Source organism: Pongo pygmaeus, chromosome 1 (assembly GCF_028885625.2).
Source record: "Pongo pygmaeus isolate AG05252 chromosome 1, NHGRI_mPonPyg2-v2.0_pri, whole genome shotgun sequence".
In the NCBI taxonomy this organism is placed as follows: domain Eukaryota; kingdom Metazoa; phylum Chordata; class Mammalia; order Primates; family Hominidae; genus Pongo; species Pongo pygmaeus.
In genome coordinates this window covers 141,020,589-141,032,182 of record NC_072373.2, presented here as the reverse complement: position 1 = coordinate 141,032,182, position 11,594 = coordinate 141,020,589, and the positions used below count along the sequence as shown (strand labels likewise).

The 11,594-nt window shown below is 39.3% G+C and overlaps 1 protein-coding gene across 12 annotated transcripts in view; it reads left to right on the top strand.

Moving 5' to 3' along the window:
* LOC134738342 (putative uncharacterized protein encoded by LINC00596) overlaps positions 1-11,594 on the top strand; it is a 75,246-nt gene that overhangs the window by 34,757 nt on the left and 28,895 nt on the right. For 5 of the 12 annotated variants that reach the window (XR_010124043.1, XR_010124034.1, XR_010124036.1 and 2 more), the window contains one exon: positions 10,629-11,491. The exons of 2 other annotated variants lie outside the window; for them this stretch is intronic. Coding sequence is in view for 3 of the 10 variants with exons in the window: in XM_063653048.1 (XP_063509118.1) it covers positions 10,629-10,739 (111 nt within the window). In the remaining 7 variants the exon portion in view is untranslated. Of the gene's footprint in view, positions 1-9,671; positions 9,867-10,628; positions 11,492-11,594 lie in introns of those variants that run through there. 5 more of the 12 variants (XR_010124041.1, XR_010124038.1, XR_010124040.1 and 2 more) reach the window with 3 other exon arrangements.

Genomic DNA, 11,594 nt, shown 5'->3' with positions numbered 1-11,594 from the left:
TCAGGGTTAAAATATCCCATTAGGAGGGGCAGTCTATGAGCATTTCTCATTCCCTCCACCACCAAGTTGTAGAAACTAAATTCCTGGTGAGTGTGGCCAGAAGTCAAGGGCTTTCAACCTCCCCTGCCCCATTCATACAGTGAAAGGTCTAACCCAGGCTTGTCAGCCTGAGAACACCGGATCCCTTCACTGTGGTTCACGTGTAGGGTGGAGTTTCCATGCTGGGAGAGACAAGCAAAGAAGACCAGAGGCTCCCACCCCTGTCCAGTGGAAGGGGCCATGGCTCAGAGGTTTTGCCCAGGGAAAGAGGCCATCCATAAAATCAAAGGCTTGGAAGCTATTCCCCAAAATACCGACTTTGGTTGAAACAACATGTGGAAAAATTCAAGCATAGAAACTTGAAGAAAAGTTATTGCTAGCTGATCTACTCTATGAGCAATACTAAAAGATGATTTCAAGCAGAAAGCAAGTGACCTTTTCAAATGGTAATACAAATCCACCTGGACAAATAGTAAGGGAATTATGTAATTATAAAAGACAGCATAAATGTATATTTTTTCCTTTCTCCTTGTAACCTATTTTAAAAAATAAGTATTTTATTGTATAAAAGAGTATGTATATAAGTGTATTTCAAGGTCTATAACATACAGAAATGTATTACACTTAAGAATGACACAAAGGGAAAAGGTGGGAGCAAAGGTATATTGGAATAAAGAAACAACAGCAGATGTTAATTTGAACCTCTAGAAATAAGGAGAACTTGTAAGTAAGAAAATAAAAATGAAAAGCTCTGTAAATGTATACCTTTTTCTTCTGCTTCCTTAAAAGACATAAAATACTATGAATTAATAATCATAATAGTGTATTATTGAGTTTGTAACATATATAGATGTAATATATGTAATAATAATAGCACCAAAAGAGGGAAGAGCCAATAGTTATAGTTATTAGTATAATAATTCAGTGTCTTACAGGAATTAATTTAGCATAAATTTCAGGCATCCTTTGGTGAGTTATGTATATGATAATGCCTAGAACAATTACTAAGAAAATAATGGGTCTCAAATCAATAAACTAGTCTTTTACCTTGAGACACTGGTAAAAAACCAAACTAAATCTGAAGCAAGCAGAAAGAAGAAAATGAAAAGTTTTGGAAATTAACAGAGTAGAAACCAATGAAATAAAGAATAGAAGAAAAAAGTAGAGAAAGTCAATAAAGCCAAAAGCTGTTTTTAGAAAAGATCAACAAAATTGACAAAGCTTTTAGGTAGACTGGCCAAAATGAAACAAAACAAAATGAAACAATCCAGAAAAACAACAGAAGACTCAAATAACTAAAATTGAGAATGAAACAGGGGGCATCACTACTGACTTTACAGAAATAAAAAAGATTGTAAGTAATACTATGAACAACAGTATGTCCACAAATTAAATTATACAAAATAGGCAAATTCCTAGAAAGACACAAACTACAAAAACTATCTCAAGAAGAAATAGATCATCTGAGTAAAAGTAACAAGTAAAGAGATTGAATTATGTATTCATCGATTTTCATGCTGCTATGATAAAATACCTGAGACTGGGTAATTTGTAAAGAAAAGAGGTTTAATTGACTCAGAGTTCTGCATGGCTGGGGAGGCCTCAGGAAACTTACAATCACAGCATAAAGCAGGAGAGAGAATGAGAGCAGAGCAAATGGGGGAGCCCCTTATGAAACCATCAGATCTTATGTGAACTCACTCACTATCATGAGAACAGCATGGAAGAAACTACCCTGTGATTCAATTATCTCCACCTGGTCCTGCCCTTGACACTTGGGGATTATTACAATTTAAGGTGAGATTTGGGTGGGGACACAGAGCCAAACCATATCAATTAGTAATCATAAAACTACCATAAGAAAAGCACAGCCCCCAGTGACTTCACTGGCTACTTCTACTAAACAGGTAAAGAATAATTTATACAAGTTTCTTACAACCTTGACCAAAAATAGAAGAGTACAATTTCCCATTCAGTTTGAGGCACTATTACAATGCTATGAAATCCAAAGGCATCACAATTAAAGTGTAGACCACTACGTTTTATGAAAAAGGATGCAAAAATCCTCAATAAAATACTAGCAAACCAAATCCCAGAAAAATATACCAAAACTTACATGAAGTGGGATTTATCCCATGAAAGCAAGTATGGTTTAACATGTGAAAATCAATTAATATAAAACACCGTGTCAACAGAATGAAGGACAAAAACCATGTAATCATCTCAATATACACAGGAAAAGCATTTGATAAAATTTGGTAGCCCTTCCTGATAAACACAGTCAACACACTGAGAACAAAAGGGAACATTCTCAGCTTTATAATGTCCTATGAAGTTTTATTTTGATATAATTTTAGACTTCAGAAAAGTGGCAAAATAGTACAAAGTTTCTGTAGTCTTTCCCTCAGTTCCCCATATGTTATCATTTTAAATTTATTTTCTTTCTGTCTGAACTATTTAAGAGTTAGTGACAGACATAATGGCTCTTTATACCTAAAAACTTCAGTGTGTGTTTCTTAAAAAAGAGAAATTATTTTACAGAGCCACAATATATTTGTGTAAAGTCCTTCTTAGGCCATACAGTTTTTTTCTAGTTTTTTATTTATTTATTTTTTATACTTCAACTCTTATTTTAAATTCAGGGGTACACGTGCAGGATGTGCAGGTTTGTTACACAGATAAATGTGTGCCATGGTGGTTTGCTGCACAGATCATCCCATCACCTAGGTATTAAGCCCAGCATACCTTAGCTACTCTTCCTAATGCTGTCCCTTCCCAAAAATCCCACCCCAACAGGCTCCAGTGTGTGTGTTCCCCACCATGTGTCCATGTGTTCTCATTATTCAGCTCCCACTTATAAGTGAGAACACATGGTGTTTGGTTTTTTGTTTCTGTGTTAGTTTGCTGAGGATAATGGCTTCCAACTTCCATCTCCATCCATGACCCTGCGAAGGACATGATCTCTTTCCTTTTTATGGCTGTGTAGTTAACAGCTGGAATTCTGTGTCTCCTTCTTGGAGGGAAAACAATATGTAACAGACTCTTTAGCCTGTTCTTGCAAGTGTAACATGGATATGTGTCTTTAAGAAGCAAATATTAGTAGTTAATATCTGAATTTCTCTGCCTATCTACTTTATTGGGAAATGATAGAAGGTTGATTCAGGACTGGTGGAATCCTTTGGTGTCATTCTTGAAGCTCTTTAAGGTGAGGGACTGGAGCACTCGGTGTTGGGACTACCTACTTGTGCATTTGTCCCTGAGATAATAAACATTATTCACAAATTTTAAGATGTTCAAACTATTATGAGATCTTGGTTGGCATATCCCAGAACTAAAAGTCTGCATATGGTGTTTAGTTAGTAAATAATGTTTACAAGAACAGATTTATTTACAAGGCATGGTTTTCCAACTGAATGGATATAGAAGAACTCTCAAAATATGTTAAAGACTCCACGGAGCATATGAAGGCTTGAGTTTTTTTAATTCAATGTAAATCAAATAAAAGCACTTACCAAAGTCTTGAAGAACATTTGTTATCATTTTGAATGAATAGTGGCAATTATTGTATTTTAATTGAGGCTTGCTCCACATGAGGTTATGATTGAAAGTGACATTCCTGGAATAATGGGTATTTCATAAGAATCATGAAACTATTTGCTGAATTTTATTCATTTTTACATGACTATCTGGAAAAATGCCAAAATCAAAAAAAGACAAATGTGTCATCTGTATTCAAAATAGAGTAGAATGAATTAATCAAAGTAAAAAATATAAAAATATTTGGAAAAAAACCAGACCCCCAAATACCAGTCCAGTATTGTAAGTTTTTCATGAGATTGGACAAATACTAATCAATTAACGATTATTATGAGTTGAAGGTATTATAGAAAACCCTGAAAGTTTGTAAATGTGTTCATTTCTTGCCACCTGAAAACAATCTTTCTCTGAGAAAGTGGAATATACATGTTCTGGATGTTTGCAACATTCTATTGAACAGTATTTGTGGACAGTAGTATAACTATATCATATGACAATATAGCTGTTATGAAAAGTAAAGATAAAGGATTGCATGCACTTTTTAAATTACACTTTAAGTTCAAGGGTACATGTGCACAATATGCAGGTTTGTTACATAGGTATACATGTGCCATGTTGGTTTGCTGCATCCATTAACTTGTCATTTACATTAGGTATTTCTCCTAATGCTATCCCTCCCCCTGCCCCCCACCCCACGACAGGCCCTGGTGTGCAATGTTCCCCACCCCGTGTCCCAGTGTTCTCATTGTTCAATTCCCACCTATGAGTGAGAAAATGCAGTGTTAGATTTTCTGTCCTTGTGATAGTTTGCTCAGAATGATGGATTCCAGCTTCATCCATATCCCCACAAAGGACATGAACTCATCCTTTTTTATGGCTGCATAGTATTCCATGGTGTATATGTGCCACATTTTCCTAATCCAGTCTATCATAGATGGACATTTGGGTTGGTTCCAAGTCTTTGCTATTGTGAATAGTGCCACAATAAACACATGTGTGCATATGTCTTTATAGAAGCATGATTTATAATCCTTTGGGTATATACCCAGTAATGGGATGGCTGGGTCAAATGGTATTTCTAGTTCTAGATCCTTGAGGAATCACCATACTGTCTTCCACAATGGTTTAACTAGTTTACAGTCCCACCAACAGTGTAAAAGCATTCCTATTTCTCCACATCCTCTCCAGCAACTGCTGTTTCCTGACTTTTTAGTGATCGCCATTCTAACTGGTGTAAGATGGTATCTCATTGTGGTTTTGATTTGCATTTCTTTGATGACTAGTGATGATGAGCATTTTTTCTTGTGTCGGCTGCAAAAATGTCTTCTTTTGAGACTTCTCTCAAAAGAAGACACATCCTTTGCCCACTTTTTGATAGGGTTGTTTGTTTTTTTCTTGTAAATTTGTTTAAGTTCTTTGTAGATTCTGGGTATTAGCCATTTGTCAAATGGGTAGATTGCAAAAATGTTCTCCCATTCTGTAGGTTGCCTGTTCACTCTGATGGCAGTTTCTTCTGCTGTGCAGAAGGTCTTTAGTTTAATTAGATCCCATTTGTCAATGTTGGCTTTTGATGCCATTGCTTTTGGTGTTTTAGTCATGAAGTCCTTGTCCATGCCTATGTCCTGAATGGTATTGCCTAGATTTTCTTCTAGGGCATTTATGATTTTAGGTCTAACATTTAAGTCTTTAATCCATCTTGAATTAATTTTTGTATAAGGTGTAAGGAAGGGATCCAGCTTCAGCTTTGTACACATGGCTAGCCAGTTTTCCCAGCACCATTTATTAAATAGGGAATCCTTTCCCCATTTCTTGCTTTTGTCAGGTTTGTCAAAGATCAGATGGTTTTAGATGTGTGGTGTTATTTCTGAGGCCTCTGTTCTGTTCCATTGGTCTATATCTCTGTTTTGGTACCAGTACCATGCTGTTTTGGTTACTGTAGGCTTGTAGCATAGTTTGAATTCAGGTAGCATGATGCCTCCAGCTTTGTTCTTTTTGCTTAGGATTGTCTTGGCAATGTGGGCTCTTTTTTGGTTCTATATGTAATTTAAAGTAGTTTTTTCCAATTCTGTGAAGAAAATCATTGGTAGTTTGATGGGGATGGCACTGAATCTATAAATTACCTTGGGCAGTATGGCCATTTTCATGATATTGATTCTTCCTATCCATGAGCATGAAATGTTCTTCCATTTGTTTGTATCCTCTTTTATTTCCTTGAGCAGTGGTTTGTAGTTCTCCTTGAAGAGGTCCTTCACATCCCTTGTAAGTTGGATTCCTAGGTATTTTATTATCTTTGTAGCAATTGTGAATGGGAGATCATTCATGATTTGGCTCTCTGTTTGTCTGTTCTTGGTGTGTAGGAATGCTTGTGATTTTTGCACATTGATTTTTGTATCCTGAGACTTTGCTGAAGTTGCTTATCAGCTTAAGGAGATTTTGGGCTGAAATGATGGGGTTTTCTAAATATGCAATCATGTTATCTGCAAACAGGGACAATTTGACTTCCTCTTTTCCTGATTGAATACCTTTATTTCTTTATCTTGCCTGGTTGCCCTGGCCAGAACTTCCAACACTATGTTGAATAGGAGTTGTGAGAGAGGGCATCCCTGTCTTGTGCCACTTTTCAAAGGGAATGCTTCCAGTTTTTGTCCATTCAGTATGATATTGGCTGTGGGTTTGTCATAAATAGTTCTTATTATTTTTAGATGCGTTCCATCAATACCTAGTTTATTGAGAGTTTTTAGCATGAAGCACTGTTGAATTTTGTCAAAGGCCTTTTCTGCATCTATTGAGATGATCATGTGGTTTTTGTTGTTGGTTCTCTTTATGTGATGGATTATGTTTATTGATTGGTGTATTTTGAAACGGCCTTGCATCCCAGGGATGAAGTTGGCTTGATCATGGAGGATAAGCTTTTTGATGTGTTGCTGTATTCGGTTTGCCAGCATTTTATTGAGGATTTTCGCATCAATGTTCATCAGGGATATTGGTCTAAAATTCTCTTTTTTTGTTGTATCTCTGCCAGGCTTTGGTATCAGAATGATGCTGGCCTCATAGAAAGAGTTAGGGAGGATTCCCTCTTTTTCTATTAATTGGCATAGTTTCAGAAGGAATGGTACCAGCTTCTCTTGGTACCACTGGTAGAATTCGGTTGTGAATCCATATGGTCCATGACTTTTTTTGGTTGATAGGCTATTAATTATTGCCTCAATTTCAGAGCCTGTTATTGGTCTATTCAGAGATTCAACTTATTCCTGGTTTGGTCTTGGGAGGGTGTACGTGTCCAGGAATGTATCCATTTCTTTTAGATTTTCTAGTTTATTTGTCTAGAGGTGCTTATAGTATTCTCTGATGGTAGTTTGTATTTCTGTGGGATCGGTGGTGATATCTCCTTTATCATTTTTTATTGTGTCTATTTGATTCTTCTCTCTTTTCTTCTTTATTAGTCTTGCTAGTGGTCTATCAATTTTGTTGATCTTTTCAAAAAACCAGCTCCTGGATTCATTGATTTTTTGAAGGGTTTCTTGTGTCTCTATCTTCTTCAGTTCTGCTCTGACCTTATATTTTTTGCTTTCTGCTACCTTTTGAATGTGTTTGCTCTTGCTTCTCTAGTTCTTTTAATTGTGATGTTAGGGTTTCAATTTTAGATCTTTCCTGCTTTCTCTTGTGCGCATTTAGTGCTATAAATTTGCCTCTACACACTGCTTTAAATGTGTCCCAGAGATTCTGGTCCATTGTGTCTTTGTTCTCATTGGTTTCAAAGAACGTCTTTATTTCTGCTTTCATTTCATTATTTACCCAGTAGTCATTCAGGAGCAGGTTGTTCAGTTTCCATGTAGTTGTGCGGTTTTGAGTGAGTTTCTTGATCCTGAGTTGTAATTTGATTGCACTGTGGTCTGAGAGACAGTTTGTTGTGATTTCTGTTCTTTTACATTTGCTGAAGAGTGCTTTACTTCCAATTATGTGGTCAATTTTGGAATAAGTGGGATGTGGTGCTAAGAAGAATGTATATTCTGTTGATTTGGGGTGGAGAGTTCTGTAGATGTCTATTAGGTCCACTTGGTGCAGAGCTGAGTTCAAGTCCTGGATATCCTTGTTAACATTCTGTCTCGTTGATCTGTCTAATATTGGCAGTGGGATGTTAAAGTCTTCCATTATTATTGTGTGGGAGTCTAAGTCTCTTTGTAGGTCTCTAAGGACTTGCTTTATGAATCTGGGTGCTCCTGTATTGGATGCATATATATTTAGGATAGTTAGCTTTTCTGGTTGAATTGATCCCTTTACCATTATGTAATGGCCTTCTTTGTCTCTTTTGATCTTTGTTGGTTTAAAGTCTGTTTTATCAGAGACTAGGATTGCAATCCCTGCTTTTTTTTCTTTCCATCTGCTTGGTAGATCTTCCTCCATCCCTTTGTTTTGAGCCTATGTGTGTCTCTGCATGGGAGATGGGTCTCCTGAATACAAGACACTGATGGGTCTTGGCTCTTTATCCAATTTGCCAGTCTGTGTCGTCTAATTGGGGCATTTAGCCCATTTACATTTAAGGTTAATATTGTTCTGTGTGAATTTGACCCTGTCATTATGATATTAGCTGGTTATTTTGCTAGTTAGTTGATGCAGTTTCTTCCTAGCATTGATGGTCTTTACAATTTGGCATGTTTTTGCAGTGGCTGGTACTAGCTGTTCCTTTCCATGTTTAGCACTTCCTTCAGGAGCTCTTGTAAGGCAGGCCTGGTGGTGAGAAAATCAGCATTTGCTTGTCTGTAAAGGATTTTATTTCTCCTTCACTCATGAAGCTTAGTTTGACTGGATATGAAATTCTGGGTTGAAAATTCTTTTCTTTAAGAACGTTGAATATTGGCCCCCACTCTCTTTTGGCTTGTAGACTTTCTGCTGAGAGATCAGCTGTTAGTCTGATGGGCTTCCCTTTGTGGGTAACCTGACCTTTCTCTCTGGCTGCCCTTAACATTTTTCCTTCATTTCAACCTTGGTGAATCTGACAATTATATGTCTTGGAGTTGCTCTTCTCAAGGAGTATCTTTGTGGTTGTCTCTGTAGTTCCTGAACTTGAATGTTGGCCTGCCTTGCTAGGTTGGGGAAGTTAGAAACCTGTCAGGCCCATATTTCCTTCTCCCAAAAGGCAAAAATAGTACTTAAGCTAACCTCACCAGGAGATTTGGCTACAGAAATGAATAACCCAATTTTTAATCTATTCAGCTAGTCTCACCACTGCTACCCAAAGAGCTACCTGAGAGTCTTGGAGACACAACTGAACACCAATGATAATCTCTTAGATTATAGCTGGGGATATTACCAAAGATGTGATTTACCCAGAAGGATTAACTCTAGTGAAGCAGCTAGATCAGGAAGGTTACTGGGTAACCGGACGGGTTTGGACTATGCTCTGCTTGGAATGAATATATGGTCAGAAATCTTTCTTGTGCTGTTAATAGAATGAACTGTTCCACTGGCCAAACTGTCAGAGCATAGCAGAAGTCCCAAACTCCCTTGCTCATGTGGTTCTAGACAACTACATTTTTTTCGACTATCTCCTCGCTGTACAGTGTGATGTTTGTGCTGTTGCTAACATTTGCTGCTGCACCTGGGTAAATACATCCAGTTAGATTGAATTGGAAACATCTAAGATCCTAAAGTTAGCTAAATCTCTGAATGGTACACCTTCAAAAAGCCTCCTGGCTGGACTTCCTGGCTTGAATTTACAATTTCCAGATATTTTCAGCTGGCTTTTGTCTCTAGTCTAGGATACCTTCTGTGTTCCATCCTACAGATCTCAATGATCCTTCTATTTGGGCTAATCATTGGGTACTCTTTTGAATTGTTCTAGCCTGTTTTTTTTTTTTGTTTGTTTTGTTTTGTTTGGAGATGGAGTTTTACATTTGTTGCCCAGGCTGGAGTGCAATGGTGGGATCTCGGCTCACTGCAACCTCCACCTCCTTGGTTCAAGTGATTCTCCTGCCTCAGCCTCCCGAGTGGCTGGGATTACAGGCATGCACCACCACACCTGGCTAGTTTTGTATTTTTAGTAGAGATGCATTTTCTTCATGTTGTTCAGGCTAGTCTCAAACTTCCAACCTCAGGTGATCCGTCCGCTTCGGCCTCCCAGTGTGCTGAGATTACAGGTGTGAGCCACTGCGCCCAGCTCTTCTAGCCTGTTTTAACAGATGTCTGCAAGAGGCTTGGATCATGCTGACCTAACCCACGAAACTTTAAATTTACTCCATTCAGGAACCAGAATCAACGTAACCTACGAGACTTCGATTAGAATCTAACAGGTACCTGAGTGCCTTTTGTAAGTAAATGGCTCTAGTTGCTCAATTGGCCACTGCTCTGCCACCAGGATCCCTAGAAGAGACCAGATAAACCTGAAGCACGTAGCTAATCACTTTCATGCCGTGATGGAATGCAAAGCTGTCTGCCAACAAGTCTGAGCCAATCTTTCAAGATGCATCCTGAGTGGCTAACTGGGCCTACATTTCAAGTTGAGCCAAGGGACCATTTGCTAACGAGGGAACACACACATGTTCTGAGTTCACCCAAAACACATACCTTATTATTTTGGGGCTTTTCAGCTCACCTGCCTCTGCCAATCAGGGCTCAGCTGTATTGACCAATTAGAACTCAGCTGGGTTGACCAATCAGAACTAAGTGAGTTTCAAGTTTTAATTCTCAATTGAATGAACAGACCTGATTGGGAACCTGCGTGGGAACTTCAGCTATAAAACCTGAGCATTCTTTCTGTTCTCTGGAAGAAATAATGTTTAAGTTGCTAACATTTTATGCATTTTCCTAAAATTGAATCAAACAACTCCTTCTGAAACATAAACCTGATATCAGGGAAGTCGTACAACACCGTGCCAAACAATTTTATTCCTCTAACCAAGGTCTGTGCCCTAATCAGCAGAAGTGTTAGAGTGCCTGTCGCCCATTCTCCCTCAAGATTGAGAAATGAACAATGAAAAAAGGGGGATTTGAAAATGCAGAACCAGCCCAATGTGGTTCAATTTTGTGTAATAAAATAATGCATTGTTTTACAGTTGCCACGGACTCCTGGTTTCAAGTTATGTTACCTGAGCATGCCCAGACACACTCTGCATACAACCACGGTGGAACCTAAGTACTTGGACCAAGGAGCAGGGCTGATTTAAGAAGGAGACACCTCAGGGCTTAATCTGTGATCTGAACAGATCCAGCCCTGACATCACCTCATGGCACGATGCAGTCAGATCTTACCTCATTACCCTCTGTCTATAAAACCTGCCCCAACCCCCAGATCTGAGAGACAAATTTGAACATTTCTCCCATCTCCTTGCTAGTCGACTAAAAATAAACCTTTCCCTCTAAAAAACCCTTGTGCTTCCTTGTTTGGCTTTCCATTGCAATCAGGCAAACGGCCTCCATTGGTTTAGGTAACTGACACTCCCAAGACTCAAGGAGCTGCCGCGCAGCACTATTTTGAGAGCCCAGCCCCCACCAGACTGTATCTTGCTCTGGGGCCCAACAGCCCCATCATCTCCACGTCCCTGGAGCCCTGCGGACGTCTCTTCATTTCCACCCAGAGGGCTGCAACTTTGTCCCGTGGGCTGAATCCAGTGGTGCAGTAAGGAACAGGCAGTGCACCATACCAGGGAGGCTGCCCTCAGGACAAAGGGAGCCCAAATGCACACTCTGCTGTTTCTGAAAGCCACTTGCCTGGGGCCACTGCCACTGACAGCAACCCTCTCAACCTTCCACCCGAAGCAGGGCCACCAAGCATCTGCATGTGCCTCCAATGGTCCTGGAGCTGGTCTGCCCAGACACTGTTCTGTGTCCTGAGGACAGGCTCTCATACCACCCCCACGCAAACATGCTGCCCAGGGCCTGGGGATCATGCTGCCTCAACTGTAGCTGCGGGCGTGTGCACACAATATCAGGAAGTCTGACAGCAGGACCAGGTCACCTGCCACTGGCACCCAAGCATGCCATCCAGGAGCTTGGTGATTGCCCGGCCCCACTCGCCATAG